Source organism: Aphis gossypii, chromosome 2 (genome assembly GCF_020184175.1).
Source record: "Aphis gossypii isolate Hap1 chromosome 2, ASM2018417v2, whole genome shotgun sequence".
NCBI lineage: Eukaryota > Metazoa > Arthropoda > Insecta > Hemiptera > Aphididae > Aphis > Aphis gossypii.
Genome location: NC_065531.1, coordinates 20,461,611 through 20,477,930, shown reverse-complemented (window position 1 = coordinate 20,477,930; position 16,320 = coordinate 20,461,611). Strand labels below are relative to the sequence as shown.

At 25.6% G+C, this 16,320-nt stretch overlaps 1 protein-coding gene across 3 annotated transcripts; it reads left to right on the top strand.

Annotated features, from left to right (window-relative positions):
* Nucleotides 1–1,182: 1,182 nt before the first annotated feature.
* LOC114130957 (ATP-dependent translocase ABCB1-like) lies at nucleotides 1,183–15,863 on the top strand. Of its 3 annotated transcripts, none has more exons than XM_027996062.2 (28): nucleotides 1,183–1,331; nucleotides 1,484–1,568; nucleotides 4,116–4,161; nucleotides 7,756–7,893; nucleotides 9,344–9,576; nucleotides 9,659–9,791; nucleotides 9,961–10,094; nucleotides 10,166–10,337; nucleotides 10,392–10,516; nucleotides 10,586–10,757; nucleotides 10,827–11,051; nucleotides 11,121–11,246; nucleotides 11,311–11,514; nucleotides 11,591–11,842; nucleotides 11,918–12,189; nucleotides 12,270–12,453; nucleotides 12,516–12,616; nucleotides 12,689–12,782; nucleotides 13,182–13,325; nucleotides 13,389–13,490; nucleotides 13,550–13,711; nucleotides 13,769–13,972; nucleotides 14,157–14,398; nucleotides 14,463–14,619; nucleotides 14,691–14,885; nucleotides 15,006–15,212; nucleotides 15,289–15,435; nucleotides 15,504–15,863. In XM_027996062.2, exons 2-28 carry the CDS (start codon nucleotides 1,489–1,491, stop codon nucleotides 15,699–15,701), a joined length of 4,449 nt encoding a protein of 1,482 aa, XP_027851863.2. In that variant the 5' UTR covers nucleotides 1,183–1,331; nucleotides 1,484–1,488; the 3' UTR covers nucleotides 15,702–15,863. The 3 variants fall into 3 exon arrangements, with proteins under 3 accessions (XP_027851863.2, XP_050055504.1, XP_027851864.2); XM_050199547.1 differs by having other exon boundaries at nucleotides 1,196–1,407; XM_027996063.2 differs by lacking the exons at nucleotides 1,183–1,331; nucleotides 1,484–1,568; nucleotides 4,116–4,161; nucleotides 7,756–7,893 and having other exon boundaries at nucleotides 9,445–9,589.
* The last annotated feature ends 457 nt before the right edge of the window (nucleotides 15,864–16,320 follow it).

The window sequence follows — 16,320 nt, the reverse complement described above, 5'->3', positions numbered from 1 at the left end:
TCAACAATCAAATCTGGTATAGATAACTAAAATATCAAATTAAATTAGACCAAAAATATTTTTGAATCATATTAAGATTTAAGAGGGATATATTAAAAAAAAAACGACAAATTATTTTGAACACTTATTTCATCCCCTATAATAAAGCAAAAAAAATTATATCAAAAATTGCATTTATTTTTAATAAATTATAAATTTAATTATCAAAAACATCATACAGTATAAAAATCTAAAAATATGTAAACATTATAAATAGTAAGTTTTTTGTAACATATTTATGTAATACATTATTATATAATTAAGTTAACTAGGTAAATAACCCGGTTTTGCTATGCCAAAAATTAATAATTTTAAATTTAATTATTTAAATTTTTGTCTGAAAGGTGAAATAAAAACGAAAAACGAAATTTTACTTCATCCCCACTGCTAGGCACCTAACTAGTGGTACTATGTACTCCTCTGGATGAAAATATAAAAAAGGACACTGCCGTAGGGAACTAGTCACTAGAGAAACTCGTGTACATAAAGAAGTTTAATATTATTGGAAAAGGTAGTACAAAAAAAGACTTATATATTATAAGGATAAGGGTTTTTATAATAATTGTATATAAACCATAAATTATTGATGATAATTATTAATAACTATCATTATTCGTTATAGGTATTTTTTCATCTTTGTATACTTTCTTTGAAACTATTGAAAGGAAAAGTTACTAGGTAATGAATTTATAACCACTAATTTATCATAATTTATAATTATCAATAGTTATTCAAAATTTAATTAGCGTTATTAACAATCTGACATTTTAAACAAACAATAGGTATACCTATAATCTATATATTATCTAGTTAGTAAATTATATCAGTATGTAACATGGGAATATCCGAATATGGGATTGTTATAATATATAGAATATAGACTACAGACAATAGACATATATATATACATTTAAAGAAATTTTGAGTGAATTGTTGAATAAATTAATAATATTATATATATATATATATATATATATATATATAATATATATATATACTAAATAGAATACTGTAGTTTTAAGTAAAAAAACAAGTATTCAGTAGGTCATAGGTAGTGGAACTGTGGAAGTAAATGTAACCAATCACGCTATAAGCTGAACGTACGTTCACAATATCATAGTTACACCTACATATAACACATGTGCTGAAACCTCGGACTAATCGAAATTCAAACATCAATTATCAACTCAGTTTATCACCTGAAAATGATACAGACGTACGTTTTGTCGTTTGCATCTTCACTGTTCACAGTTGAACGTTCAATAAATTCTTGTTATTTGTATTAAGCCATGGTAAATTATTTTAGTTAAACTTAACATTTATTAGACTATTGGCCTACATACTTATATAATTTAATTTTTATTACAAGTAATATACTTTAAGTGTTAAATGTGTAAAAAAGGGTGTATATATATTTTTTTGGTTAAATCTTAATTTTGTTCAGTTGTCATGTTCGGTAAAAAAAATGAAGAAACTGTTGGATTATTAAAAGTTTCAGCCACTAAACTAGACGGCAATACAAAATACGGGTAAGTTAGACTACCTACTTAATTATAATATTTTATTATCTATAATAAGAACTACAACTAGACACCCATGAGTATTTGTATGAATAACGATTATGTTAAAAATATAACATATTTTTCTAAGTATCTAAATTCTAATTATGAATTACCTGGTATCTACCTTTTATTTTTAGATCGATTACTTATGGGTAGTTCGATCTTATGTAGATATTTGTGTAGCAGTAAAGTAACACTATATTTTTGAGAAGACAATCCTATTAAGTACTTACTATTTATTTTATTTTTAATCAATATTATTAATATAGGTGATAATTTTTATTACCTGTTTTATTAAAACTATACACCTTACCTACTAATGTATCCGATTTTTAAGCATGGTATAGGAAGTTTTAAATAAAAATAAATTGAATTATCTTATAAATGTATATAATAACTTACTTAAAAGTTTAAATAAAAACATAAAACATAGATAATATTCTTAACTTTAAAATTGGTAGTAAGGTACCTATTTATAATGTATCACTAACAGTTACCAAACAAAATTGGAAATGTTAAACATTAATTTGTTATGTCATAGTATGTTTGTATGATGGAGAAAATATTTATGAATGCGAGGTCTTCTTAACTATGCCGTAATATGGCGTAATGTGGCTATATTATACCTATGCATTATTTTCTCGTATCTTTAAAATTTTCTTCTCAAATGCACGATATGGATTGCCAATAAGAACCCTGCCCTAGTGCCCTATATTAATTTCACCACCAATACATTTCACTTATTGTTTTGTTTTTCTTTTCTCTTGTTCATTAATTTATTCAGTATCATGTATATGTGTAAATGTTTATTGTATTTTTTAATTTTATTTTAAAAATAATCATATACTTAGTTAGTATAAATATTATGTGCAAGTATACATATTATATAGTACCTAATCAACTAATCGAATTATGAAAAAATTAAACAAGACAATATTTTGTACAACCAATAAATGAAATAACATTTAATTATAATTTAATCTTTTACTCAGAAATTTTCTGAATAATTATGACGACCATATTATTGACGAATAAGTTATTAGACTATTACTTAAATAATTAAGACCTCAATTAAGCCAAAATATTATGTTGATTGATTGATTCTATATTTCTACTCCCCTACGTGTAGTACCATTATAAAATCTAAGTATCATAATTCATAATTCGTAACGCGTATTATACTGTTATTTTATGTATTTATAATAATAAAAATTTCGTTTTAAAAATCTTAAATAATGTTTAATTCAGATAAATAATTCAACTGCTTAACCGTAGCATATATCAGTAATAATTTCAATGTGTATAATTTATAATTTAATCTTTAGAATAAAGCTAATAAATGATAACCTTTAAAGTATAAGGTTAAAAATATTATCTAAGATTTTTGTGTATAAATCATAATAATAAGTGATATATTTATGTATGTGTATACTGTATACAAATATTTTATATTTTGGTACCTATATTTGCTATCAGTAGAATAAGCATATTTTACAATAGCTAATTTATAGGTATTATACAATTTTTTATCGAATAAACCTTTAAATGTGAATATGTGAAAATAATAATATTATAAAATATAAATATATATATATATATGTATTTAAACTTAAAAAAATAAAAAAAAATAAAAGAATGGACAGGACTGTGCGCTGCAGGGTTTAGGCATTCGTTTTCTTTTTCTAGACTCTTAAGATAGTTGAGATTTGAGAATCGTATGTGTTAATCGTTATACCTTAAACATTTGAAGATTCTGATAAATTATACACACATATTTTATATTTTAAAATCTGTAACGTCGTACTGAATAAATAACACAGCTGTCATAGCTTGATTAAATTTCGTTTGCACTTAGCTGATATTAGTGGCATTCATATTGTTTTTTATATTTGTGGGTAAATTTTTCTTAAAATAAATACCTAAACTAAGTATTGAGGAATAATAATTTAATTTGATATTTTTGATTCTGAGCGGAGCGATGAATACATACCATATTGATTTTACTATGATGCGTAACGCGTGTGTTTAAATTTTTAAATTTTGACAAAATTATACAGTTGAAAATGTATAAAATGCTGAATTTTTATAGCTAAGGCTTGACAGTTTAACACAAGGTTGTTGAACTCATAAGTAATTTATACTGAAACCAAAAATATAAAATATATGCATAATTTGTCTTTATAGACATTTTAATTTTAAATTTGTATGAATTGTAAATGTCAATTTTTTCTATAAAATTTAAAAACATTGTTCTTAGTGTGACTTAACTTTTATGTATTGTACATAAATTGTATGTATTTATTGTATTTATAGTATGTATGTATTTATGTAAGTACCTACTATGAATTTTATTTTCCTCAATGCAATTTTAGAAATATATAGTTTAATTTGTAGATCATAATTATTTGTATCACAAATCTATCATAATATTTATAACTAATCTCAACTAATAATTTTTTAAATATATGATATAACGTGTATTATTTATGTATTTTTTTTAATGTATTGTTTTAGAACTGTGGAAAAAAATGAAAAGAAAAAACCTACCATCAGTAGCCTGGTAAGTACTAATCAATCTAAATAAAAGTTTAAAAAAAATTATTGCAGTAATTATCATCTATGTATAGACTGTCAGATTTTTAGTCTCCCGAATTGGGTCTCAACTCTCAGCCTCTCAAGGCAGTAGGCAGGTATGGGCTATGGCGTTAGACACTTACTGACCATTGTGAACATTTACCTACTAGTATCATGCACGAGTATTATTATAGAATTTAAAAAACTGGTTTCAGTGGAATCTGTTTTTATTACAATTTATATAATATTACCTAACCACACAAACATTGCCTGTCGCCACAATATTATGAATGCGACTTGACCTTCCTAACCTCGACATCATAAATACAAGCATCAAGTTAATTTTGTTACATAGGTACGCATATAGACCTAATAGACCTATCAACCATAGGCGCCCGGAAGGTAGGGGGCAAGCTGGGGCATTTGCCCCCCCCCTGGCTTTTCAAAAATATGTTTTAAATTGTATGTTTACAGATAAATTACTGTTTATTACATTATAACAAATCCTAAAATTGCCCCTTCCTAAAAAATTTCTGCAGGCGCCTATGCTATCAATGATATCCACGAGATCATGAGGCATGAATAATGAATATATAGGTACATATTATATTAATATACTGTACCTAACCAAATAATCGAATTTTGGATGTTAGATAGTGTATTAATATAATTAATATAATTTAATATGTATTAATATAATTTAATACATTTATAAATTATATCTTAACTTACATTTATATTTTTAAGAAAAATCAAATTATAGACCTAGGATATAGGTATCTATTAATTAAAAAATAATAATAATAATAACAGCAATAATAATAGATCATCTTATATTGTTGTTAATAATAATACTAACAATTATTAAGTAATATTAACTTACTTTCCAGTTGCCAGTTAGCTTAGTTATTAATAACTAATTTAATTGTTCAATTTTTGGGTTAAAAATTAAAATGTTATCGGTAAATCAGTGAAGAGCTATGAAGATGTTATACCTATATAGTAGACACTTGTATTGTCTCAATTTTACAAACATTCCTACGTCCTACAACATCATACATTTTACTTTTTACATTTAGAATAATCAATTTAAATCCGATATTTTTTATACTGGATTGAATTGATTATTTCTAACCTTAAAAATAAGTAAGAACATTATCTATTTTATATTTATCTAAAACCTTATTTAAAAAAAAAAACATACTTAAAGGGAGGCCCAGTGGCGCAACTAACACTAAATCTTAGGTCCTTCTTTCCGTCCGTCTGTCAAGACCGTTTTTCTCAGGAACGCGTGGAGGTATCAAACTGAAATTTCTATATGATACTCAGGTCTACTGTCCCTAGAAGCTGTAGAAATCAACCATCTAAGCCAACGCAATCAAAATATACAGCCATTTAGGCCACAAATTTTCGAAACTCGCACGGGAATCAAAACCTACAGGGTACTTCCCGTGAACTTAGAATCTTGAAATTTCGTACGAAGTCATGTCTTATAGTACAGATATAGGAAAAATTACGAAAACCATAAATTGTTAGTTTCATCATATAAAAATAAAATATTTTTGAAAAATATTTTTGACAATTTTGAAAATTTCAAAGTTACTACTTCTTATCTCATGAACGCGTTGATAAATATAATTGTAGTTACCGCAATGGCCGCAACTTACCTCTATGTATTGAGAGGAGACAACATTTTTCAATTAGCTTGTTACAATAAAATATAACACGCTGAATTACCCGTCGTTGCCGGGTTAAAGTATAAAAACATTAATAATAATTCAGTAAATTTGATAATATTTTCAAATATAAATAAATAACTTTGATAAAAAAGCTTGCCCTTGTTATATTATAAAATAAATGATAGATTTTAATATAATATGAAGGATTACTGGAACGATAAAGATACCTTTGTCATTAATTTATGATCCTCCAGCTTTTCATATTTTAATGTTATAAATTTCATTTTGCAATAAAAATACCATAACTATGACTCGATTGTCGTGTTGGTTGAACTTTTGCTTATATACCTACAGGTTTGTACGGAACCCTCGGTGCGCTAGTCCAACTCGCACTTGACCGGTTTTTTTTTATAATAATATGCCAATCAAGTAAATTTTTTTTCACAAAATTCGTTAAAATCATAAACATTTACGAACTATAAAAGTATTTTGTAAAAAATGAAAAAAATTTATAACATTTTCGATTTTTATAGCTCAAGTTTGACAATTTTAATTCAATGTTCTTCTTAAGAAGTTTATATTTTCATAATGGGGAAAAAAATATACAATCACAATTTTTTATTATAAATATTTGAAATCTAAATTTGTACAAAGTAACATATTTTAATTATGAAAAATAATATTATTTATATTTGTTATAATTCAAATATCGTTGGAATTCAAAACTTTTATTTATATTATAAATTTATTATTCAGCAATATATATGCAAATATGCAATGATAATTTCAAAATAGATATTATCTATTTATAATTTATACTATGAACCTTCACACAGTAAAGTTATATGATGATGTGTTTTTACTCAAAAATTAAGAATCTATAATAGTAACATAATATGTTACAAATATCATAAATTATTCTTCAAAGTTCAAATATAAACTTTTAAATAACTGTTTATATAGGTAACCTACCTAATATATGCATGAATAAATAATATATACCGTAATTGCGGGTGAGTAGAAACAAAATTTCGAAATAAGTTTTATACTTGTAGTTTTTAACTACAATTTAAGTATAACTTTTATTGTTATTTGTTGATGTATTAAATTAGTTATGTTATGAAGAATAAAATTCAATTGAAAATTTTTTACATCCATATTAATCGCTGATGAAAAAATTGATAAGAGCAAAATTTATTTTACCTCCAAAAAATGTGTATCAACTTTGTCATTATGGTTCTCGTAAACAAAATGTAATAACTCCAAATTTTTTTTTTCAATTTTCGAGATGGATTTTGAAAATTAAGTAACGTAATTATCAATCCTGTTTAATAAATTGCTTTTTTTTATATATTTTTTAATCTAAACATTTTGTTTTTCGGGTGTATAGAAACATGTTAAATGTATACAAACCAGATTCCTGCGGCAATGCAAAATGTTTTTTTATATAATAAAAGCTGTAATTATGGAATTTGAACGGTTCTTAATTTTAAAAATCAAAATTTTGTTTCTATTCAACCGCATATTATTGTTGAATAACAAATTCTATGAAAATTAAGCAGCTGTTTTTTTTCACCCACAGCTGCGGGTAAATAAAAACATCGTAGGTACTTAAAAAAATTTATAAAATCAAATTTTATAGTAGGCTAATCATTGAAATTTCTATCATGTTGTACACGGTGAGGCCCAAATTTTGATGTAATTCACAGTATTATACATATTTTAGATCCAGAGATATAACACCTGAAAGGTGCAAACCTGTTTCTATTCGCACCCACAAATACGGTGTACTAATAAATCCATCTTAATTTTGAACTTTTATAAATTTAAATATTTTTCGTTTATTAATTATTAAATTTAAATATTTATTCATAACCTAACTAATTCAAGTTAATTTTTAGTTCCGATATGCTAGCAAAGCAGAAGTGGTACTTATGTCCATTGGTGTTGTATGCTCGGTCATTCATGGATCAAGCTTTCCTGTCCTGGCATTGGTATTTGGTCAAATGACCAATGTATTTATCAAGCAAGCATCATCGGTATGTAATGTATAAAATTAATTTGTTGATGCTTGATACACATACAATTAGTAAAGCATCTGAAATTCTGAAATAGCGGATGTATTTTTTTGTATAAATATAATATAAATTGAGAAATAGTATTATTTAGGTATTGTATAAGTATGCTTTAACAGTTAATTTTTTTTTTTTTTGTACCCATATTTTGTTTAAAATAATTGAGAAATGAGAATATTACACTCTACAGTTTACACTAAAAGTTATATAAATAAAAAACCACAGTAAAGTTGTTTAATTATTTAATTAACATAAAAAGTAATAATTAGGTAGTTATTCGAATAGGTACATAATTTAAGTAGGTACCTAGGTATTTAATGAGGATATTATACAGTGAAACTTCTATTCAACGAAGTCTCATGGGGAAAAAAAAAAATCGTATTATAGAGTCATTCGTTAAATAGAATTATTAACAATGAAGGCTATGGTTCTCAAAAATAATTCGTTTAATAGAAAATTTCGTAAAATGGAAGTTCGTTGTATGGAAGTTTCACTGTAGTAAGTAATATTGACTCGCATTGCAAAATTGATTTCACTAAACACAAATTTGCTGTTATATGTTCGTAAGATGACGGTAGCATATTATGCAGGTATAACGTAATTTTTATAATCATTATTAATATTTTATATTATTAAAAAACAGTTTTATATTTGATTAAGAATACTACAATATGGTTACCTAAGAGATTCTATCCAATCCCATAATATGGCCATAAACGTTTAAAATATATTTTTTTTAGACTAGACAATTATATAGTTAAAAAAAAGATATCGTTTTTTACTACTATTCATCCCCATCCGTCCCCTAAAAATAACAAGTTAGATACTTTCTATTTTTCTCACACATTAATTAGAATCATGTCTATTTTTTCCAAATATCAAAATCATACAATGGATTTTTTTTTATTAGTTGTATAAATAAAATTTTTACATAAATTAGTTGTTTTTTTAATCTTATATTATATATATACACACATGATTATATAAAACCTCTTATACTATTAATATATAAATAAAAAAAATAATTTTCTATATTTTATCTCAATGATTTTTATTTTTAATTTATATACCTAGATATTTGATATTTGATGTTTACCTATGCAAAACAATAATTATATTAATCAATACTTTTGGTCAATAAATCATAAGTACTTATTTAAATTAATAGTGGTAATAGTGTGATGATCTCTTATTTTTATAATGGAGGAAAATGGTTAAGATTTGTTATTTATTTTTTTTTTTTGATGGTAGAAAACATTGGAGAAGTACGGTATCGCCATATCTCATGTTTGAAAGAAATTGGCTAAGACCATTTTCTATTCTATAGGTTCTATATATACCTACTGTATAGATACATTTTACTTGATATGGGTAATCTATATGTTTTACTTATATTATCGATATGTACCTACAGGTTACTTCTACAGAAAATAACTTTCAGAACCATTTGACAATGGTTGGAAATGCTTTGGATCTCATACACACTAACCCATTTAATTCAACATATAATTATACAAATATTCTTCCTTCGAGTGATGTTGATACTCAATCACCCTTAAATGTTGAAAGTTCTACACTTGGTGCATTCTTTATGTCTGAAATGGAAAGACTGAGCACTGTAAAAACTATTACAGATATGAATTTGGGGTGAGTGAATAAGGTATAATAACTTATTATTTATTTCTCAATTTTATTATTTATATTATTTCAACAAACTTTTTAAATTTAGACAAACAACAGATAGCCCAACTCAATACAGTTATGATGTATTGAGTCCTGAAGAATTTCATAACTATATGACTAAGTATTCATTATATTACTTATATATTGGATGCGTAGTATTAATTGCTGCATTCATACAAGTAAGACAAATTTCAACAATTATAAGTACCTACCTATAGTGTAATTGATTAGGTACCTACCTATTTATTCATAAATACTAAATAAGTACTGAAAATAATTATACATTTTTAATTAATATTATCCATTATTCATCATTAAATCATGAACTATTATAATAATCTTTTTTAGACTTTTTGTTGGGAGATTGCTTGTGAAAGACAAATTCATCGATTGCGTAAAGTATTTTATAGTCAAATCCTTAGACAAGAAAGTAGTTGGTATGACTTAAGTGATGATGGGGACTTAATAACAAAATTATCAGAGTATTAAATTATAATTAATAGCTAATTTATTCATAATTTAGTTTTATAAAAATGCATTTTTATTTTTTTAGTGATTTGGAAAGAGTTCGTGAAGGTATTAGCAGTAAATTCAGTATGGTTACTCAATACATAAGTACTCTTTTCACTGGTATACTAATTGGACTCTGTGTCAATTGGAGATTAACTTTGATCATACTTTGTGCTATACCATTTTTAGTTGCAGTTTCTGGAGCTCTAGCTATAGTTAAGTGTTTAATCCAAAAAAGCGTTATGGAATTTTATTTTATTTTTTTATAGATTTCAGCAAGTACAGCTTCTAGAGAGCAAATCAAATATGGCTTAGCTGGAAATATAGCTGAAGAGGTCTTATTAAATATTCGGACAGTAGCAGCATTCGGAGGAGAACTTAGAGAATCTAAAAGGTAGATGAAATATAATGTTAAAGAAATATTCTTTTAAAAATATAAATACAAACCAAACCAATGTTATAGATATAAAGTAGCTGTAGAAGAAGGTCGAAAATTAGTTATGAAAAAATACCATGTATTCTCATTGTTGTTGGGTTCTGTATTTGTTATCATGTATTCAGCATATGGAATAGCATTCTGGTATGGATCTAATTTGATTGTTAATGAAATTTCATCGCCTGGGAGCATTTTCACGGTACCTTATTTAAAAATGAATCAATTATTGCATATTTTAAATTTTAATATTATAATTAATGTACACCAGGTATTCTTTAGTGTAATGGCTGGAGCTTTTTCTGTTGGAAATGCTTTACCATTTATAAATTCAGTAAGCATAGCTATTAAAGCAGCATCAAATATATTTAATATAATTGATAATAAACCTAAAATTGATCCTTATTCATCACAAGGAAAAAAAATTAATAAAATTCAAGGAAAAATTGAATTTAAAAATGTTAACTTTACATATCCAACAAAAAGTTCTACATCAGTAAGCTATATTATCACAGATATCATTTTTAAAGTAATAAAAATTAATTTTTTAATTGTTAAAATAAAGGTTTTGAATAACTTATCATTAACAATTGAGCCTGGGCAAACTGTAGCATTGGTAGGTTCTAGTGGAAGTGGTAAAAGCACAATTGGAAGTTTGTTATTGCGTTTCTATGATCCTACAGAAGGTCAAGTAAGTAAAATTGTATTTCTTTAAATATAGTAATAAAGTAATAATGATAAATTATTTTCTTTAGGTATTTTTAGATAATTTTGATTTAAAATATTTAAACTTACATTGGCTTCGTCAAAACATTGGAGTTGTATCCCAAGCACCAATATTATTTAGTGTTTCCATTTCTGAAAACATCAGATATGGTCAATCAAATTGTACTCAACAGGATATTATAGCTGCTGCAATGACAGCAAATGCCCATAGTTTTATCATAAAATTACCTAAGGTTAAATAGTGATTATATTAATCTACTAATTTACTTTCTAAACAATTTTGACATAATATAAATAAAACTTATACAGGGTTATGATACATTAGTTGGAGACAAAGGTTTTCAACTTTCCGATGATCAAAAACAGAGAATTGTCATTGCAAGAGCTTTAGTCAAAGATCCAAAAATATTATTATTGGACGAAACTACTTCAGGACTAGACATACAAAGTGAAGGCATTGTACAAGACGCCTTGGATAAAGCTCAACAAGATAGAAGCACTATTATTCTTACTCATAGACTGTCAACATTAAGAAATATTGATATTATTTTTGTTTTAAAAGTATAACTCTAAATTACATACCTACATATTTCTATAATTTTTTGATAGAATACCATTTTAAACTTTATTTTGTAGGATGGACATATAGTAGAATCTGGAACTCACAACTTTTTGATGTCAAAGAATGGCCTATATTCAAATTTATTTAATGCCCAAGTGAAACAGGAAAATAATAAAAATAATGGAGAGGACTCTTTAGAATCTGATGAAGATATAATAGATGAGTCCACATCCGATAATAAAAATATGAATATAGAATTCACTACACCATCAACAAGTCAACCTAAGAATAAACAAACTAATTTAAAAGAAAATGTAACTGATGTTGAAGCCAATAAAAATATTGAGTATGTGATAAATATAAAGATATTAGTAGTAATTTAAACTGTTTACTGCTGTATTTCAATTTTAAATTTATTTATTTTAGGAACCAAGGTATAATTGATAGTGAAATCACACCAACAAAAAAGGTATCAGTTCTAGAAAGATTTATTGAACCTGAAAATGTATTCACGGATAGTTTTATCACTGAAGATAATGATGGCCGTAAAGTAAATGTTACTAGAAAAATATCTTCACGAAAAGTAAAACGAATCATTTATTTAGAACAAGTCAGTAATTTTTATCAAAATTTAAGATAAAATATTAAATTCTAACCGTTTTTAATGTGTAGGGAAGTACAGACAGTGAGTTAGGGTCAATTGATAATCGTCTAAACAGTTACAGAGGAAATACCTCAATAAGATCAATGAGTCAACCTGATGATTATTCTCAGTAAGAGTCCATTGGGCAGTTACAAGTTTTAAGATTTTATTAACCAATCTTTTATTCTAAATATTATGTTAGATGGGAAACTTCAGACGTAGAATTTAATCAAAATACAGAATTTTCTACGATTTATAAAAAAGGTTATCAATACATAAACAAACAAAATACTTTGGTAATTTTTACATATATTTCTACTGTATATACTTTTTGTTACCATTGTACAAGGTTGGGTAAGTTTGTTAACTTTTTTAACTCTTAAGTTAATCTTGTTGTAACCTGTAAATAACAAGTTAAATATAAAGAAAGTAACTTTTTAAAGGATCATAGCAATATTATTTCTTTATATTTATATTGAGTTATCTATTAATGTTATTGTTAAGAGGTTTGAAATTTTTATATTGATTAGAGAAGTTGAAATTTTCTATGGAAATTTATACAAAATTATCTATATTTTGTAAAAATTATTAATAACTTTAACTTTTCAATACATTAATGCCCAACTTTGTACTTAAACATTTTTAGAATTTATTAAATAAATATTACATGTACATATATTTCATAAATATTTCAGACTGAAATTGAAAATGTCAGTATGAAGGATATACTTAAATTTAATTGTCCAGAATGGCCATGGTTAGTGATGGGGTTTGTAGGCTGTGTTTTAACCGGTGCCATAATACCAGTGTTTTCTGTTTTTTATGGTCAAGTGTTTGCTGTTAGTATAAAATTAGGTAACTAATCAATAGTCCAAATATATTATTATTTATTATTTTTTTAGACATTCATACTTAAAGGAGATGAGCTATTACAAGAAGCAGCTTTCTGGTCTAAAATGTTTATTATATTGGCTTTACTATCTGGATTAGCATGGTGGATGCAGGTAAAAATAGTTAAAATTACAATAGTACAATATAATTTTTAATAAATTATTTTTTAAAGACCTTTGGATTTACCTATGCTTGTGAAAAGCTTATTATGCGCATGAGAATATATGCGTTTGAAAATGTGTTACGTCAACCTGTATATTGGTTTGATTTTAAAAGTTCATCACCCAGTATTATTATCAACAGATTAGCTAGAGAAGTTCCACTTGTGAAATCTGCAAGTATAGTTTCAAACATAAAAATTTAAAAATGTCTAAGATTTTTGTTATTTTAGGCTGGTAGTTTAAGAGTGGCTCAAGTAATATCAGCATTTGTAACACTGTTAGCTGCAATTATAATCGCTTTCACTTTTGGCTGGAAATTTGCTATAGTATTAGTCATTGGTGTACCAATAATTGCTGGTGCTGCTTATAAACAATTAATGATAGTTCCAAAAAGTCAAAAACGAGATTTTGAATACATGGATAAAGCTAACCGGGTAAAAAAATAAGCAATTTATTACTACTTTAATTTAACTACTAACTTAATAGTTAAATAAAATATTTTGCATACTAAGATAGTAAGATGAGTAAACTAATATGCAAATTATATAATATATAGTAACTGAATAATATAATTAATATTTTTCTGACTTATATGCAAAGTTCATAAATTAATTTTAGATTTCATTTGAAACTATTTCAAATATAAAAACAGTTCAAGGTTTAGCACAGGAGCTAATGTTTGTTCAACAGTATGAAAATAATTTGAAAGATCCATTTAAAACTGCTAAAAAACAAACATTTTCATTTGCAATTATGTATGCTGTCTCTCAGGCAGTTATATATGGAATGTATTCAGTTTCATTTAGATATGGAGCATATCTTGTAGAAACTGGAGATATGTCAGCCACAGATATTTATAGGTAATACTGGAACAGATACGTATAATTTATATTATTGCATTCTCTACTTAAATTTATTTTTTAGGGTGTTCTTTGCATTGGCATTTTGTGCTGCTTCTGTTGGTCAAACATCAGCTTATCTGCAAGGTTCTTCTAGAGCTAAGAATGCAGCATCGCTCATTTTTCAACTAATTTGGAGACAATCAGAAATCGACCCTTTATCAAATTCAGGATCTAAACCAGTAAAACCAAATTACATAATATGATTATCATCTATCAATATTACATTTAATGTATTTAATTTACTATACAGACAATCAGAGGCAAAGTCCAGTTTAAAGATGTGAAATTCCAGTATCCTTCCAAATCAAATGTACAAGTATTGCAAGGTATTAACTTTATAGTTGAACCTGGGAAGACATTAGCAATAGTTGGTGAATCTGGATGTGGCAAAAGCACTATAGTATCTTTACTTGAACGGTTCTATGATCCATCAAATGGAGTGATTGTATGTTGTTTAATAGGCATATAATAATTTAAATACTTTATTTAATTTATTCTAAATTATTATCAATATTAAAATAGTTATGGTAAATGCACCATGTATTGAAGTATACATTTTATTTAGGAAGTTGATAATCATAATATACGAGTAATGAATTTATGCCATTTAAGGAAAAATATTGGAATTGTTACTCAAGTGCCAATATTGTTTAACAGTTCTATAAAAGATAACATAGCATATGGTGTAGTCAACAGAGAGGTTCCCATGAATGAAATAATTGATGTGGCAAAAAAAGCAAATATTCATGATTTTATAACAACTTTACCTGAAGTAAACTATAGTCAATATTTTAAAGAAACTTTAAATAAAGTTAGAAAGAAATTTTAAATTGAATTCCTGTTTCTAGGGTTATAATACATTGGTTGGAGATAATGAAAGTCAACTGTCTGATGGACAAAAACAACAAGTAGCAATTGCACGTGCATTAATAAGAGATCCTAAAATACTTTTATTAGATGAAGTTACAACAGCATTGGATACTGAGAGTGAAAAAGTAAGTTGATATATCATGTGAAGTAAACACTGAGTATATTAGTTTTTATCACAATTTAATGTTTCAAGATTGTGAAAGGAGTATTAGAGGCAGCTCGTAAAGATCGCACTTGCATTATTATTGCTCATAATCTTTCTACAATTCAATCAGCTGATTCTATTGCTGTAGTTCATAATGGTAAAATTGTTGAGCAAGGTAATCACGAAGAATTAAAAGCTAAAAAGAAGTATTATTACAAGTTAATTACACGCCAAGAAGAATATTAATCTAATCACAAGTTCAGCTCTAAAAATATTATACATATATTAATAAATATGAACATTATTTATTTTTAACTGGTTATTAAAGTTATAATTAAATATTGTGTTTTAAAAATGATTTTTTAATTATAATATGGTTTTATGAACAGTAAAGCATAATTTAAGAAATTATGATTTTTTTTTAAAAAAGATTTTAAATTATAATTATTTTCAACAAGCTTATGAGTTACAAAATATTTCAAAATTGAAATCTTGTGTTAAAGTATTTTAGTAATTAAAAATATGTCCAATTAGTAGTAATTACTCTTGTCAGTTATGATAATAGTTAGTTGTACAATCACAAAACTATTTATAAAAACAGTTTTTCACAAACCAACAATATTCAATAAATTGTATAATAGAATAATTATTATGAATAAAAGAAAACTATTGTATTTATTTAGTATGTGATCTACCAGAATAAGCGTGTGCAGGTCTTCTTGGCAGGGAAGGCAATATCTTAGCTATGTCCAGACTACAATCCCCCCCCCAATTTGTAGGTATAATATAAAATATTGAGGAAACGGAAAATTTTGCTACCAGACCGATAATTAATTTAAAAATAGTCAAATTAAAAATCATAAAA

Coding starts and splice junctions, on each gene's coding strand:
- LOC114130957 (XM_027996062.2), top strand. CDS start 1,489: ATGTTCGGTAAAAAAAATGAAGAAACTGTTGGATTATTAAAAGTTTCA. Junction 15,213..15,288: donor TTATAACAACTTTACCTGAA/GTAAACTATAGT, acceptor TCCTGTTTCTAG/GGTTATAATACATTGGTTGG. Junction 15,436..15,503: donor TGGATACTGAGAGTGAAAAA/GTAAGTTGATAT, acceptor TAATGTTTCAAG/ATTGTGAAAGGAGTATTAGA.